General features: G+C 40.3%; 1 protein-coding gene across 1 annotated transcript; it reads right to left on the reverse strand.

Moving 5' to 3' along the window:
• Positions 1-682: 682 nt before the first annotated feature.
• Positions 683-13,150, reverse strand: LOC115401192 (phosphatidylinositol transfer protein alpha isoform-like). The gene is made up of 12 exons (XM_030109408.1): positions 13,021-13,150; positions 8,960-8,990; positions 4,518-4,663; positions 4,186-4,277; positions 3,916-3,923; positions 3,616-3,690; positions 2,092-2,166; positions 1,927-2,004; positions 1,741-1,851; positions 1,528-1,650; positions 1,264-1,322; positions 683-1,093 (listed from the first exon to the last, which is right to left on the reverse strand). The coding sequence occupies exons 1-11, from the start codon at positions 13,035-13,037 to the stop codon at positions 1,281-1,283; spliced, it is 798 nt and encodes a 265-aa protein (XP_029965268.1). The 5' UTR covers positions 13,038-13,150; the 3' UTR covers positions 683-1,093; positions 1,264-1,280.
• Between the last annotated feature and the right edge of the window lie 5,155 nt (positions 13,151-18,305).

Below are 18,305 nucleotides of genomic sequence, written 5' to 3' on the forward strand. Positions count from 1 at the left end.
CGAAGGATTTTTCAACATCTAGTGCCAAGAAAAACTGTCTGATGACCCTTTTAGAAAAATGTTCAAGACTCTTCTAATATAATAGAACCTGAACGTCCAATCTGATCTTCCATTTTTACCTTTAGTGGAGGGGATCAAATGTACAAAATATCTTCACATCTGAATTTAACAGGCTGATTGGTCTCAGCGTTTCACACTGATTGGGTGGTTTTCCAGGTTTGGGGAGCAGAGTGGTCAGGGAGGGAGAATCCCATTTTGGAAGGATTCTAAAAACATCTCCAGTTGCAGTTTCCTAAGTTTTGATTTAAAAATGTTTTTGTGCAAATACCTATCGGTAGGCTGTCTGGTATTTTCTCAGCCTTCATGCACTTTATCGCCGCAGAATGCTTGTTCCCAGTGACAGTTCTGTGTTTTCTTCTGTTCTGGTAATGTTGAGTCTATTTAAAAGCGAGCAGAAGTCACGGTCTACCAGACCATGACTTTCCTTTAACGTCAGAGTTCTAAACTGTGTTTAAGTTCCTTGGTGTGGATGCTGTGGACTACATTCTGGCAGCTTGTTTTTATGTGGTTAAATTTACCATCACTCAATAATATCCATTAAATGTGCTTTTTAATATTTCTGTAATTCAAAATGACTATTTTCAATGAGCCCATGCACAAAAAGCTCCGGTTTGACACACACTCGTGAGATCAGGAAAAGTATTTATTTCAAAGGCACTGGTGTGAATTTGACAAAATAAAATCCTTATTTAATACAAATGTAGACTGAAAGAATTAAGTCTGGCTGTCCAGAGTAAACAATAAAACACAAACAGAATTAACCAAAAACCATGAAAACCAACAACTAAAAACCAAAAAATAGTTTACGGAAATCAGAAATGTTACTTCAGACACAACCTGCACCCCCCCCCCCCCCCCCCCCCCCCCAATTATATATAGATAACCCAACAGGCAGACAGGAGAGTGATTCCACCTGAAAGCCAAGAGCTGTGACGCTTCTGAAGAGAAGCTTTTCACTGAGGTTGTGTCTGTGGAGCGGCTGGCAGTCAGTCCAAGAGTGAAGTCTGAGCCCAGTGGATCCTCCAGAGTCGACCTGAAAAGGAGAACAAAACCAGTCTAAACCACACGCAGAGAACAATACCGCCGAGTGCAATCGAACACCCAGAATGCAACAAGAGTTTGAGTTTTAATTTGAAATTCGTCTTGTGTCAACGGGCCCCGAGACTCTCTCAATGCGTCAAACGTTAAAAATGTAAAACTCACCGTGTCGGTTCCCGCCGTTATTCAGCCACGGTCCCTCGAACGTCCTCCGTCTTAATCATCTGTTCAGGAGACAAATTTAAATTGCAAATTGTACTTAAATTGGTATTAATAAACTCAAACATGTCCATAATTCTATTAAAAGAAAAAGAAAAGTGATATTACAGGGTGATTAAATTCTGCCAGTCTTCATTTATCTGACTGAGGTTCTATAGAGGTTTTCTGTTTTTCCCTTGAAAACGTTGTCTGAGATAACACGTCAGTCACCTGATCCAGCTCGGCCTTGGTGTCTTCCTCCAGCTTTCGGATGTCCTCCATGTCCATTCCGTACCATTTATCTAACCAGCAAAACAGCTGCCGGTGAAACTTGGTGAACACACGCTTCTCGAACTGAAGAGGAAGAAAGACCATTAAAATCATTCCTCTGCGCCCAGACTTTTATTCATCTGGAGTGACTAAAACAGCCAAATATTTCCTTACTTTGTGAATGAAGTCCTCGGTCTTGCCCTGGAATCCCAGCCACTTGAATTCTACGGTGACGAGTTTGTAGGCGCACATGTGCGGACAGTTGGGGTTTGCAGCCAGCTCCTTCTGCACAAGTTACACAAACTCCGGTTAGGGAAGGACGAAGCTACACTTGTTAAAAACAGTTCAGAGTGGATTTACCTTCCAGTCTGGTCCCAGAGGTCCTCGGCCAGTTTTCTTCGACTTAAACTTAGCTGGATCCTCCTCCTCCTTGTACTCCTGCAGGGGTCGACACAATCAGTTAGAATCAAGCTAAAGTGAAAAATGATCATTTCTAGAAACCTGCAGAATCTTGCTGCTTCTTACCTTGTCAGGATTTTCAGTGATGTCAATTTCAACAACGTCTCGTTGTTTCAACAGCGTGTCATCTAATTTATGTACCTACACAGCAGTTGAAGTGTGGTCAGTTGTCAGAACATCAGACGTCAAATCAGACAGAAAAGTTCGAGAAAATAAAAAGTTTAAATTGTGGATCTTTGCTAACTTAGTATTATTTAGTACCATCATGTCGACAAGGCTAACAGGCAGATGCTCCAGTATTACTGACATTAACAATCTCAGTTTGTTAGGCTGCAAGCAAACGTCAGTTGAAGATGATTCAGATTTGACTCATCGATAAATGAAGCTTTTTATCTATGGATGATGGATGAAATGACAATTGCACCCAATTTAAAGCATTTTTTTTTTAGGAGACCAGGTTCTTTAAAGGTGCATTAAGGAGTTTTACAACCTTAAAAATACTTATTTTCCACCATAAACATGTTACACATTTTTAATGATGTGTACAATGTGCCCTGACATATTCATTACAAGTACCTCTAACAGCGCTAAATTGTCACTTGAAAGTTACAGTGCCGGTCTGGCACCAGCATTTTTTGGGGGAGAATTTGAAAGGAATGACGTAATGCGCGCTCTGGCTCCTTGAGTTTTGATTTGTCCGCCATTACTCCGCCAGATGCTTAGTGAGCAACAACTGAGCAGGATCTTCCAGAAAGTAAGAAAAGACTGGCTTCTAGCACTGCCACAGCTCCAGCACAGACTCCACCAGGTAAAAGAAACTTAAATCTCACTTGAGCGCTTCTAAACGAGCGAAGACGGAGTCCCCCTCTTCCGTGCACGGGAGCCACAGGGACGAGTTTTTCACTAAGCTGCATTACGCCCAAGGCCTGCAGGGGGCGCTGTTTCGCATAAAACGTGCAAACTCCTTAAGGCACCTTTAAAAACACTTATTTCTCATTAGAATACTATTTGTTACATTTATTGTAGTGAAATCTTTTCTTGCACGTGAGCACTTTGAGACAGTAATCCATGCCTTTACTACATCTTGGCTGGATTACTGTAACGCACTTTATGTTGGAGTCAGCCAGTCGTCCCTCACACGTCTCCGGTTGGTCCAAAATGCTGCAGCGCAGCTACTAACTGGAGTACGTAAGAGGGATCACATCTCTCCCATCCTGGCCTCCCTCCACTGGCTACCTGTGCACTTTAGAGTCCATTTTAAGGTTCTTTTATTTGTTTTTAAATCCCTGAATGGTCTGGCCCTGCCTTGCCTCTCTGAGCGGCTTTGCCTCTACACTCCTGCTCGGTGCCTCAGATCAGCTGATCAGCTGCTCCTAGTGGTGCTGAGGTCCAAGCATATATATATGTATATATTATATATTTGTGTCTTTGTACAGCACTTTGTACCAGCTTTAGTTGTTTTTAAAGCGCTATATAAATAAAGTGGAGTTGAGTATGTGACCATACTTACAGTCCTGCATTATTCGCCATGTACATGAAGAAAAAAAAGCCTTGCAACTTCTTGTAACCTTCATAAATGTCTTTACTTACATTGTCCTGCTCTCCCATATCAGGCTTGTGCCACGTCTCAACTACAATCTTGAACTTATCCTTCATGAATGTATTCTGTAAGGACAGGAGAGTTGCACAAAGAGCCAATCAATGATCAAATGAATAGAAAAATAAGACTGTTTATTAATCAGCATAATTAACCAGAACATTAAGACTACTGGCAGATGGCCTCATGAAGAGATAAGCATCTGCTGACAACATTAGGCTAAACAGAGTTCCACATCAAGAGGCGTGTGGTTCTAATGTTATGGCTGGAGGACTGACTGAAGGAACACTCACAGTCAGGACTGGAGCACAAGAACAGGAGCGTCCATGGAGGGAGGAGGAACCACGGAGAGAGAACAGAAAGAACCAGCCATGAGTTTGATGCGTCAGCATCAAAAACAGTGTGTCCATGTGTGTATACTTTTTTATGTGTGTTGTTATGCCTGTGCTTTTGTATATGTGTGCTTGTTGTGTGTTTTTGTCTCTGCAAATGAGTGTTTTGTGTTTGCGCATGTGTGGCTGTGAAGCTGTGTGTATGTGTGTTTGTGTGTGTGTGTGTCTCACTGGTTCTACAGTAGGGATATGCATTCCAGGCCTCCTCGTGGAGCTCCAGAGATTCTTTCGGAGCGAGCGCACAGATCAATTTTGGAACTTTACTGCAAGCAGAAACAGAACCATCACACCACTGAACACTCCTGCTACAGGTTTGCAATTACAAAAAGCTCAGACTACAGACACTCAAAAAATGCATCTTTATCAATTAATCCTGATGAACTGGACCTTGCTTGTACATTTAAAGGTGTGTGTGTGTGTGTGTGTGTGTGTGTGTGTGTGTGTGTGTGTGTGTGTGTGTGTGTGTGTGTGTGTGTGTGTGTGTGTGTGTGTGTGTCTCCTACCTCTGCAGGTGGTAGATCTTGTGCGTGTACTGCCCCTTCTCTCCATCCTTCTCATATGGCTCGTTTTTCAGCACCTCCACTCCTTCTCCTCCTCCCGTCTCGTTCTTGCTGGCCTCTGCCACTGCGTACAGCTGGCCCACCTGGTACTGCAAAGACACACCGGACCACCCGGAACGGTCAGCCAGCGAGGCTTCAACACTGTCCTCAAGTCAGCTTGATCACATGAAGATCCACACTGAAGGCTATTCTGATCACACTTTACTAACCTAATACTGGATCAAATTTGACAGAACTCGTCACATCTAGATTTGAAACTGACATCTCTCCTCCATCTTGATCTGTTTGTATGTTCTGCTGCAGCCATGTGGTCAAAATGTGCTAATGCAGCTCAGAGTTGTAATACCTTTAGCCAAAATGTCTGCTCTGGAAAGTCTAAAACAAAGCCCGTGAGCCAAAATCGGCCCACCTGATTGGAATTTTTCAAATAAAGGAAACTTGTGAGGCTTGAGAAGCATAAGAAGTAAAATTACTGTGAGGCTGAATATGCAAAAACATGCATTAAAGATGCAAAATGCTGCCAACAGGACTTGTTTTTGTGACTTTTCCCTTTACTTTGCAGAGGAAGCCTCTTTGAAATGGCTCCACGTTGTAATAACTCCCTTACTCTAAAACAAAAGTTTCTTTCATGTAGCACTCACCTCTATGCAGCGAAAGGAAGGAGAACTAAAGTCGCTGTTTGAAGGTGGAGCTGGTTTTAATATTTTTATAGACTTGTGCAATAAATGTATAAATCATTGATGGAGGAGATTATTAAACCTATTGAGTGAAGATCTAAATCTGAACTCCAAAGCTAAAATCCCTCTGTTGCATTCACACAAATGGAACGGATGTGACATTACTGCAACATCTCACCACATTATATTTAAATACTTAGATGTTAAACAATTATATAAGCACAGTTCCAGTAGAAATGTACCCAGACCTCTTCAGCTGTAGTGTCTATAAACCCACTCACACCACACAAACGGATCAGAAATGAAGAAGTAACCCTTATTTCATCCTGCCACTTCTTCTTTATCCTAACTATTCAATAAGTTGTTGTTACAAATGTTGGTCCTCATGTCGAATAGACTCTAGAATTAAAAAAAAAAAAAATCATTACAGATTTCAGTGTAAAGTTACTCTTCATTAAAATTTTGGTTTAGTTGAAAGAAATGTGAATCAACCGTAACAACAATGTAAAAACCTTGCAAAAGAACAGAAAACCCACAAATCCAGACCTCCATAGAATAAAGAGACGAGTCCCAGAGAATCCTGGGATATGGCCGTGAGTTAACCATTCTCCCACATTTCCCCTGACACACACTTCAGCCTTGGAAAACTCGCATCGTAGGTTTTTCTCGTCGGCCTCCGGTCTTCCTCTTCTGACATCCTGAGTCAGCGAAAAGTGTTGTGACACTGGAAAGACTGAGTCACATCACTGGTGCCAACAGTCACACACGCCTATTTAACACACACAAAATAAAAGCTTTGTGACAACTGTAGGTAAGCTAGAGGATGTGAGGAGTAACGCTCAAACATCTGATGATATAAAAGTGGAAACGGCGGCCACCAGCAGTTCAGCTCGACCATAAAACGTGAAATCTGAGCGAAATCGTTGTAACTAACCGAACTCTTTGGGCGGCTGTGGACGCTGTAGCTGACGTGCCGTGTGAGGAATGTGACTCGACGTGTGGAACCGGTGTGTGGGGGACAACCAAACGTAACGGAGGCCGAGAGCAGCAATCAGTAAAGACGACATGTTCAGACAACGTGCTCCGGGTTCAGGTCCTTCAGGTTTGCTGTTTGACATCACAAAATAACCAACAAACAGACAAATCTGTTCCTCTGTGACCTGAACAAGAGCAACAGACTCAAAGTCTGTTTCAAGTAAAAAACAAACTGCTTCAAACCTACACTAAGGAACTTTTCAACCTTAATAAAACATTTTAATATCTTTTGTGATGATACTTCGACTTACAACTAGTTGAATGACCCCTCTGTCACGGGCTGAGGGCGTCAGTATTGCTTTCACTTGGACTGAGCAGCTGTGAGGAGGGTGGTAGGAACCCTGCACACTAACAAGCTCCAAATGTGCGAACTGCTTTACGGCATGCGTCACATCACGATATAACATTGTTTAGCCACCGTTAGATTCATTTAGATTCATTACCTCGTCGCTATCCGTCCTTCACACAGCCACTGGAAACAAATGAAGGCGAGTTCAGTCCGACAGCATGCCACCGGGAGCAGCAATTTACGACACCACGTGCTAGGCCTCATGGGAACTGTAGTATTCGGTCAGGCAAAACACTACCGCTTTTGTCCACTGGCGCCGCCAAAATCAACGAAAACTGAAAGTTCCTTAGTGTTGCTTTAACATAGTCTTTTAATATATATTTCAAAGGCATTTATCTTTTATAACTCATCAATACATTTGGTTCACTTCATAAAAACTGATTCTAAGTCCAGTTTTCAATCTATTACAACAGAAGCTGACACTAGAGTGGTGGGTGGCCACATTTTGAGCCCAGTGGATCATCATCCATCACCCCCAACATTGAGGTGGGGTTGCAGGGACCCGAGTTTCATCTGCCTCCACTGAAAGCTCAAGAAATTTCTGAGAACAGGTCTGAAGAACAACAAAGACACCTATTGAAATGCTAATAGCTGGTCTGGTGACAGCTTCCATTGCTCTTTGAGGGTCTCAGCCTTGTTCACTAACCTTCTGAGCTGCTTGGTTGACCAGTGCCAACTTTTTGTTTGTTTCTTTTTTCCACCTCAGACAAATACCCAAAATCTGAGCACTCTTATTTCCCGCTGATCTGCACAAAGTAATCTGCGCCTTCATGTATTCACGCTTGGACTGCAGCAACGCTCTTTACGCTGGCATCAAAAAAGCGTTCCCTCCAGCGACTCCAACGAAATGAAGATGAGGCCTCATTACAGGATTTCAAGATTCCGCCAGTGACTTTCAGACGGAGCTCTGCTGGTCACCCACAGAGCTCGCATGGTGACCGAGCTTTTCCAGAAAGGACTCCAAGATGATGGAACTCTCTGCCACTCGAACTCAGACTCACAGAGTCTCTATGTACAAAGCAAAGCTCAAGATCTTTTGCCTTATGCTGGCATTTTCTTAGGCCTCAACACCAATTCAGCATTTAGTCCAGTTCCACAATAGATATTCTTTAGGCTCCTTGTGTTTGATTCATTTTACTGTGGTCATCTCAGGATATCTAAACATGCTTGGTTCCATCCAGTTGTTGCTGTTTTGTTTTACTCCTTGATTTTAACTCTCTGTAAAGCACAATCAAACTATGTTTTAGAAAAGTGCTACACAACAAAAGTTTAAATTATTGTTCACGCAGTTTACGTCAAGGCATGATTATCTAACAAAATATACAATACAGACCATTATGGGAAACACAGTAAAATGGTGACTGATCTTACGAGGTTACTGTTGGCATTATTGCCTCAAATCTATCACGCCTCTGTGTACCGTCGGTGTGATTGTAGCTCCTCGGAACTGAACACTTATCAGACAGAAACTGGCATAAATTCAGCTTCAACCTTTCACCAACCCAAGCTTGTTACCAAAATCCGTTTATGATCTCATGTATGACAGCACAGGTGAGTGAAACACAAAGCACAGAGCACAGAGCACGCCCCTGCTCCATTCAGACATGATCCAGCTCAACGTGTTCTAATGACTCAACCCACACGAGCGCCTAGCGTCCCGCGTCTCACCCCGTAAAGGGATCAGGCGAAAAGCCGGTCGTGCGACAAAAGATGATTAGGTGGCTTAAAGAAACGCCAGCTTCTGTTTATGCAATGGGAAACAACAACAAAGAGCTTGTTGTTATGTGGGAAATTTGGGATTACGATGTAGAAAGAGTCAGTCGGCACAAAAAGAAGAAAGGGCTCATGAAAGGCTGAATAAAAGGTGGCGGGGTTGAAGCCGCTGGTGGCTTTCTTTATATAGTCTGCATTTGATAAGAGGTCAAGTGTTTGCACTGAGAGGGACGACAATCCGTCGGCTCTGCCTTTTACCAAACCGTCATCAGATACAGTGTGAAGGCAGAAATATGCTGATGAGCAGCTTGAAGAATTTGAAACAGCATTCCAGTGAGAAAATCTCAAGAACTGCTTAAAGATAAGGACGAACTCCACAAAGAATTAACAGGGAAATCTCAATAAGCGATGGTTAATTATGAAGTGGAGAGAGAAAAGCACTCTATGCAAGAGTTTGAATGTAATTTAGCAAAATCCTAAGCTTAAGTGTATTGCTCCAACACTATCTGACAGAGAGAATGCAAACTTTTATATTGATCCAGAGCTGTGTGCATGCTTTTGGAGTTAATGATTAGTGACAAGGTTAAAGAAAAAAATATATATATTCTTACCTCCTCTACTGAGATGGGCAGGACGATTCGGCTGTGGGAGAGAAAGGAAAGGTTGAATAAAAAAAGTTACTCATGTTTTTCGGTCTGATGTCAGTTTTACACAGTCTTTAACAGACGGACACAGCGTCCTACGTAAAGAACACACTGCTTCACAAGAGAATCTTTGTCCAATAAAAAGAAAAAACAAGCAGACTTCTTTGTTGTAGAGACGTAGTCGAGGTCACTTTCTGTCTTTCATTCACACAAAAACCAAATAGTTCTAATAGCTCCAATATCTAATTATATTACAAAGCCAGCTGGACTGATGCGAGGCTTTGATGAACTGATGAAGTCTTTCAGGTCTGAAGTCTTCAACACCTCCAGAAAACCCAGTTACCTTCATGATACAGTTAGACAACGTAACCCAGACGACTACTTCACTGCTCACTGAGAGACTATGGCTCACGATATCATGCGGACATACAGTAAGGCTGGTATGGCGATAACAATATTTGTGATAAATAAAAATGTTTGAGATTGTTTTTTAAAGTCTTTGAGCTCCGCTCCTCCAAACAACTGTGCAATTTCACTTGCCTTAATCGGTTTTTGAATTTCATTTTGGAACAAAAGAGCAACAAAATCTGCAAGGTACTTACAGAAGTCAAGAGCAGAAAATGTTTTCTCCTCTATTATTTATGACGCAAAAAACTCACTAGGGCTGCACAAAATTAGCTAAACGTGATGGCATTGTTCAGCATTGAAGAGACTCCATCATCATGGTAAATACAAACACGTTGGTGTGGTAGCCCTACTGGAATACATTACACCAAACATTTATACAAAATGGATGAAGGTATGAGGCTTTATTCAGCGCTTCCTCAAAATATGTTATCACTAACGCCCTGTTTAGACAACACGGTCTCATATGTTATTGTTTTGTTTTTTTCCCATTTCAGAAAAGTTTCACAGCAAGGTTTTAAAAAAGATCTTCGTTCACATGAAAACACCAGGAATGCTAAAACCAACGCAGTTAGCATGCCAGGCCATGAGGTGGCGCTGTTGGTTGTCGCAGGAGGATGTGGGCTGGGAGTGACGCCTTTGTGAGGCGACACACTGGGTCACAAACCCGTCTTTTAACTGGTTCTTGCTTTGTTCATCGGTATAGCCAAGCAAGAATAGAAAATGATCAAGGATCGCCCTAAAGGCCTCCGTTAAGTGGGCTATTAGAATTCACCATCAGGAGAAAAATACGGGGTTTCACTGCAAGACGACTGGCAGTTTGATTCCAGGCCTTTCTGTTTGGACTTGGTCTGATCTCTTGGTGGATGCTTTGGTTCCCTCCCATAGTCCAAACACAGGCGCCTTAGGTAAATTAGAGACTCTAACTGTGAATAAAACTGCGTGCGATTGTCTTGTGGTGTTTGTGCTTCGATGCACTGCTGATTTGTCAAGTGTGTGTCTCCCATTGTATGTTGGGATCATCTTCCCGACTGCAACCCCGAGATGGAAGGAGTGGGTACAGAAGACGGCTCAAAGTGAAACATGTCTTCACAGTACTTTCCTGATCCAACTTCACATTTGACCACATGTTACAGGGTACAGTATTTTACTGCAATATGTTAATGGCAGAGAAAACCTGAAAACAAAGGCTTCAATCAGCAGATTGTTGGAAACATTTGTACATTTGTCGACTCATTTCTGGGACCTAACATGGTCTGATACTGAGAATCTGGATCTCCTTGGTTTCTGTACTCTTCCACTGTGCAGTATTCCATTTACAGTCCACAGTCGACGATCAAAGAGGAAAGAAACGTAACCGACTGTCTTGTTACAAATGTAGCATCCACTCAGTGAACGATAATTTAGTGAGGGCTCTCATCAGTGTGTGTGAAGATACAAAGCACAACTGCTTTCTGGAGTTTGTATCCAAACTGCTTAAGTCAACGTTTAAGAGGTGTGGTTCGATACATTTGTCTATAGCTTAGGAGAAGAGTAACTGTCAGACCCACGTTTCCACAAGGACACAGGAGGATCTCAATCGACCAGGTTATTCAGGCCCCTTTACAAGCGCTCCAGTGAAAACGGAGAACTTTAAGTGTTTTGCAGTTCTGTTTTAGAGCTGGACCCAAATATCCAACTATTCTGTCACTGTGATGGTATCTAGATATTAAATTTCAGATCCTCCTTATCTGTTAGTCGATTGCATTTTAAAATGAGTTTACTGCATAACTTCTGCAAATGGATCACATTTGATTCTACTTTTCTTGCATATTTGAAGTTCTGTCAGTTTGACTGACAGCTTTTTGAGAGCATAAATTTATGAAAACATGATTTATGGCAGTTCCGACTTCTATGATGGGTAAATTGTATAAGTTGATGTTGTGGGAATGATAAATGCTATATGATGCTGATCTTTAAAAACCCTTCATAAAATCGGGCAGGAATGCACCAACATGGTTTTCTATCAGGAGATTGTAAAACATGTTTCAATTTGGTCAGCTTTGCACTTTAAAATGGCTTTCATCAATCAAAAGGATTCAGGAAAAAAAAATTACTAAGTTTAAAAAGCTGAAACATAGTAATTATAAGTATTTTAATAAAAGGTTAAGAATAAACCATGCCACTCTAATTATTTAGGAAATTTGCCATCATTAAAGTGGCTGCAGAGCAGCTTTTTTCTAAAAGGTTGATGACCCTTTGTTTATATAATGTTCTTTTCCAGCAGCGGTTAGAAGAGGAAGTGCAGAAAGAGTGACCTGAGGTCAGTGGGCCAGCCTGAGACTGCTAAAGCAAATCACAATGAACATTACTCTCCCCCTTTTTTTCTTCTTCTTCTTCCTGCTTTTTCAGAGCCTGTTCATTATCATGTGTGGATTTTAATTAGGACAGATTTTCAATGGCCTGCCATGGCTTGTTGAAAGTAGCCCGAGAGGCAGTTTTACTACCAGAGGAAGCTGGCAATCACTATGAGGAAATTACAATCATTAAGTTTGTGAGAATAAATAGCACACAGGCAGCTTTTACTGTGCACTCCACAACCACACACACACACACAACTAATATCAACCTATTGAGGCGTTTAGCAGGGGCTGAATATTTCATTAGGATGGATGAAAATGGAAGATGAGCCTTGTAGGTGTGTACTTGACTTTTGGGATGATGAATGAAGCAACGCCTACAACAAAAAGAAGAGCGATTCTGCTAGGGCAGTGCTTTTTTTTTTTTTTTTTTTTTTTTTTTTAAGGCGTGTTTCCCTGACTTGCAGAATAAAACTTTGAATGGAGACTTTGCACCCTGGTCAGATGACAGCCAAGTGCTCAGATGTTACCTCTTCCATAATAAGCATATGACATGACGGCCATAAAAAAATAAAAGGTTCAGCTTGAAGGAGAAAGTGTGATAATGATTTAAAAATGAACCAATTCCTTAATGACGGTGGGTAAGTTACCATTCAAAACTCCAACACAAATTTTACCTTTTTAAAGTATTTTACGTATGCTCTCACACTTTTGTCTTATTAAAAATAAACTCATACACTTTCTGAACTTTCGATATGTATAAATCAGTTCGGCATCTAATGGGACACTTCAACATCAAGGACTTGAAAGTTTGAAAGTGGTTTCGCCGAACCTGCTGCCTCCGTTTCACCAGCGCGCCGCCGGCGGAATGTCAGCAGGAGCGCTCAAACCTCTTTCCAAGTTATTCACAGAATTCACATAAAAAATGAATGTGTACATCCCCAAAACACACGTATTAACAGCTTAGTCCAACAACACCAGCTTTTTTGACTGGTTTATTGATTGATTGAGTCAGCTTGTGCTTTAACCTCAAATTCATTCTTTTAAACAACTGTTTTAGCAAAAACCTTTAAATTACATGAATTTTAAACCGAGTTCTGAGCCTGCCAAAGCTGAAGCACCAAACACCGCAAATATAATATTTTGAACAGGTTTAGAGTGGTAATCAACATTTTCCTTCGCGATATTTATTCTTTTAAACCTGCTTTAATTGTTAAAGCACGTACTTGTCTTTTTTTTTTCTTTGAATAACGTGGTTTCAGAGGTGAAAATGAGGATACTCACTATTCTTTGATCAGCATTGTGGCTGGGAGTTCGTCCAAAGAGCAGCAGAGAGAAAAAGTGAGAGAATCCGTGAAAAGCAGGCTTCCTCTTGCTGACAGGAATCACCCATTCACGGACACTTTTCTTCCTGGATGACGACGCGTGTGCGTGAGGAGGCGCAGCCTCCCACGAGGCGGGGCCTCCTCTGTAGTTTCAGGTGAGTCTTTTGTGACGTTCAAGTGCACTGTGGAACAAAGAGCCTCGCTCACCTTTGTCAACATTTAAAGAAACAGTAAAGCAGGCGTCCTACTGGTAACAGCTCCCCATTCTTTTTTCTTTTTTTTTTCAGTAACTTGCCTTGAACATACGACGTAATAAATATGGAGGTAAATAAAGAAACACATATTTTTTCTTTCCTTTTCTTTTGTTTTGTTAAGAGACATCTCGCTTTGTTGTACCTGGACAACATTTCCCCAAAATTAAAATAAATAAATAAATAAACAAAATTGTCAACTAATATTATCATTAAATATTTCTGCAAACTTTCTAAGAATTACCATGAGGATTATGTGTTTTCATGAGGATAATTGTGTCTTTTCAAATATTTACCTACAGCCACAATAACATATGTTTTTATTATTATTTTTATTTTAACTTGAAAATTAGTTTTTCAATTACACTGAATTTTAAATTTTTTTTTTTTCATTGCACAATATACAAATATACTAAAACTAAATTCTGACTATGCATGAGAGTTGAGAAGCACAAGGTTCTTAGATGAAGTCCCCACATCAATAAATATTACCATAAACAAAATAAAAATAACAATGAAGAAACAGCAAGCAGCGAAAACAAACTAACAAAAGAGTTGATAGAATACTCAGAATAAGCGGGATCGTAATTCATAATTCATAATTCAGCCTTTAAAGGTAAAAATTAGTATTGTGATGGCATATTTGTTGTAGTTTTATATCTCTCTATAATCATTTCATTTATTCTGTCGATATTTAACAAATCTTTGAGGTAAGTTTATATCTCAGTTTGGTCATGGAATGTCTCTTTCAGATTATTTAGTTCATTTTTGGAGTGATTTTCTGACTCTTTTTCGAGTTCTTTTTAGCTTATTTTGTTATTTCATGTTTTCATGTGATCACTTTTTCTTTATTTCAAGTAATTCTTACTGCTTTGATTACATTTCTGTGATCATTGAAAGTCTCTGTGGCTTTTTTTTTTGTCTCTTCATCATCATTAAATGTCTTTTTTTTAAAAATTCTCTTCCTTTTCACACACCTTTTTTTTTTTTAATTTCTCTGGTCATTTTATGTGTTCTTCTCTTCTAATGTGTCCGTCTACTTATCACGCAGCTTGTCTAAGGGTGAGTTTGGGCATGGTTTGTGTGTTTAGTCTTCCTTGAGGGTGGAGTGAGGCCTCCGCCTCAGTGTGGTCAGACCAGTACAGGGAGGACGAAACCTTGAGCTGTGGACGAGCCTGTTTGTTGGAGACGTCCACTGAAACTCTGCAGACTGTTGTCTGACAGATTTATCGAATATTAATGCTGGAGGGATCATCATTTCTACTGTGTTGTACAAATCTAGACGCTACAATCATGAGTGTTTGAGTTCAGATCAGGGATCGTAATAAATTATAGGAAGTGTTTGATTGTTGCACATTTAGGCTTTAAAACACGTTTAAGTCTCTCTCTCTCTCTAAAAGTAACTAGTAACTATATTTAATTACTTTTTAAAAGTAACTGCCTATAATTTCCTGTAAGGTCTGTATCTTTGGCAAATAATCATGTTACTTTAATTCAATAGATTTTTTTCTAAGTACTTGTAGTATTATGAGTATTTTCTCAACAGTAAAGCTTCACTTAAGTTCAAATTTTATCATTATTTTATGTCTTTGTTTAAATTTGAAATATTATATGTATAAATATTCTATTGAGATAGAGCTTTGTATCTCAATCACAGAGGAAAGACTCTTTAAAAAAGAAACAGGCAGAAAATGTAAAAACAGTACAATTTAGACAACATAGTAATAGTTTTACTTGAATATTCTGTTAAAACTGCAGGTAATTCTTCATTATAATTTATTTTAAAACTTTAAATTGTGCACATAAAAACTACTTTAAAAAATGTTTTAAACAAAACTTTCACAAAAGAAGAAATTTGGAAACCAGACACACATTTTGTACAAATGACTGTTTATTTCAGTTCATATAATCACTTTTTTTTTTCATTTCACTTAAAACAGAACGTCTTAAAAAATCATGACGTTGGCTATGCAAGAAAAAGAGAAACCCAAATATACAAAGTAGGACAATGGAGATGCACATTCTCGTAAACATCGGAAGGAAAACAAAAATACAACAAAATTCAACCGGAGCATAAAAAGGTAGAAAAAAATAACACATTTTTAACTCAAACTCTGTTTTCTTTCATAGCTTGAAACCAGATTGCCCAATATCAAAGAGAATGGCATGAAAAGCGGTGAGGTGAGGTGGGGAACTTGTTAAGGTGCTGACTGGACTCCAGAAATAAGACTGCTGCTGAGAGGAACGAACAGATCCAATGATCAGAGTCCAGTTTCGCTCACATTCACTCAGTCACATGAGGTGTAATGCAGCAGTTCCCAACCTGAGGTCTGGGGCCCCTTTAAAGGGTCGCCTGTTAACCTAAAGTAAAGTTTCCAACACTGGATTTGTGCAATTTTGAAGAAAAATACAAACAAAAAAATAAAAACCCCAACTAGAATATGAGTGTTTAGCTTCACCGGAATGTTTCGGCCTATCAGAGATCAGACAAGGGTCTGCAGGCTTCATTAGAAAATATGGCAAAGGAAAAAAAAAAGGAAAAAAGGTTGGGAACCACCGATTTGTGGAGTCAAACGGGTGCCTGGAATCAATAATAAATGGATCATGAATAAGAATTCATCAATTAATTTAGTGTTACAGTGATCAGTTCCTCAGTATGATGATTCACCTAATTTTTGGAAAATTTTCCGCTAAAAGTATTTTTTTTTTTTTTTGAACAGTAACAAAATTTGCTTTGCACGGAAAGTTCTGTAAGATTGGGCTAATGTATGAAAAACATATCAGTTTTCTTCTATTTTACATGAGTTTAAATCGTCATGCTTTTTCTAACTCTGAATGCGTAAATGTAAGCAGGTTTATGTCCAGTTATGATTCATATCTCCTCCTAAAATCGAACATGGTTTGGTCTTCTTTCAGTGAAGGTATATAACACAAAGTTTGATTAATAAAGTCTAATATTTTCCTTTCTGAAGATGTTTATTCGAGAAAATCCAAGTTGTCTATCATACACGTAGACAGAAAATTAGCATTGTCATTGAAGAAAGTGCAGGGTTTTTTTTGGGTTTTTTTTTTTTTTTTTTGCATAATTTCAGCCAATGCTTAATTCTGGCACCAATATGACTCTGTATACCTTCCTCTCTACAAACTTGTGTGTGAGCGCGATCCTGAGCCATTTGACGAGACGCCGCCGCCCTCAACACGCTCCAAGGCCATTTCGTTCTTCTGTGAGTAAAAAAATAGGGAGGACTGTCAGTTCCCAGGTCCTGAAGTTGCAAATCTACATCTGAAGCTCTGAGTCTACATTCTTTGCATCGTGGGGGTCGGGGTGGGGTCGGGGTGGGGTGGGGTGGGGTGGCAAGATATTAACAAGTACATGATTGAGGTCCATTCTTCTAGAAGTCTAAAGTGCATCATGTGCCATTCATTTAATTCCCTGCGCTTGAGGGCGGCGGAGGCTCGTCTCTCTGCTGTGGATACGCGTCACATGACCTGCTTCTGGATGGATGGATGGATGGATGGATGGATGGAGGGAGAGTACTAGTACAAGGCCATTCCCGGCCTGGATCTTGTCCTCCCGCCACACAGACAGGCGCTGGGCTGTCTTTGGAAGTGTGTCTCATTCCCATTGTTATCTCCCTGCAACATCGCACTTCTCTTCTAACTTCTCAAAAGTCTGAAATCTTCTGTGTTTACTCTCAAATTTCCCCCCTGAGAAGTAGAAAGAGTTGCTCAGCCTGCTGCCTCTGACTGAATCTCCCTTTTTTGTGAAGAAGAGGTGAATTTAAGCTTCCCAGAGCTGTTGCTGTAGTAGAAATCACCACAAAACCTGAAGAAGGAGGACAAAAACACAAACAAAAAAAAACAAACAAAAAAACAAAACAAAAACAACTCTTGAACAGTGATCTGATTCTTTGGAGGCAACGTTGTAGAGAAAAATAATCTGTTCGTAATCTGATAGGAGTTGTCCTTAAAGGTACTGCATGTCGGAGCAACAGGAGGCGATGGAGAGCAGCTGAAGCAGAATCCAAGGTGACTCACTGCACCACCTAGTGGTACGAAGTGGTATCGCCAGCTCGAGCATCTTCAGCTGCCTCCGCAGCACAAAACAAACCAGTGAAATCACAATAAAGATATGATGTACTGTACCTTTAAAGCAGCTGTGAAGCAGCGAGCACCTTTAGAGATTTCAAAACTCAGTTGGTGTGTGTGTGTGTGTGTGTGGGTTGAAATATTGCAGAACCTCTCGTGCTTATTGCTACTATGAATCAAAACCTCATTAAAGTGGCGTGCGGGGCGTCACTCCAGCCTCTGAAAACACACACTCTGACGTCTCTCGGAGCACACACTCTCTCCCTCAAATGGTCACATCATGCAATAGGAATAAAGATTGAACAATGCACATCATATTGCAAGTAAAAAGAAAAAAAAGGTTACATATTTCATAACATATGGATTAAAAACAAACCAAAACAAAAAACAAAAAAACAAACAACCTGCAAATTGTGTGTGTATGTGTGTGTCTCCCTGCACCAGTGACTGAGTGAAACAGTAATAATAAAAAGAGCCAGATTCATCTCTGGCATCATGCAGTGTTTACAGGAGTCCTCACACTGCATTATGTAACACACACACGCACCCACACACACACTCGAGGACGCTGCTGCAGTGTTTCAGTGACTAACTCATCAGTGTGGAGGCTGCAGCAGCACAGGGCCCATTTCACACAGTAACACGGCTCTCACTAATACTATTCATTCATATAAATGTACTATCTGTGCACACTTCAAAATTCTAAATCATACTTCTTGTTCTTTAAAAGATGCATTTTAATGTCAATACGCATCCATATTTATAACCTGCTGATCATGCTGCGCCAAGTGCACCTGGCTCTTAAAGCCACATGCACTCTGATTGGTTCACATGCAGTCATTCCCAAAAACTTCAGAAAAGTAGTTGCTGTAATTCTTAATTGCACAATTTTTGCATTAAAATA

This window comes from Salarias fasciatus, chromosome 14 (assembly GCF_902148845.1).
Source record: "Salarias fasciatus chromosome 14, fSalaFa1.1, whole genome shotgun sequence".
Lineage (NCBI taxonomy): Eukaryota > Metazoa > Chordata > Actinopteri > Blenniiformes > Blenniidae > Salarias > Salarias fasciatus.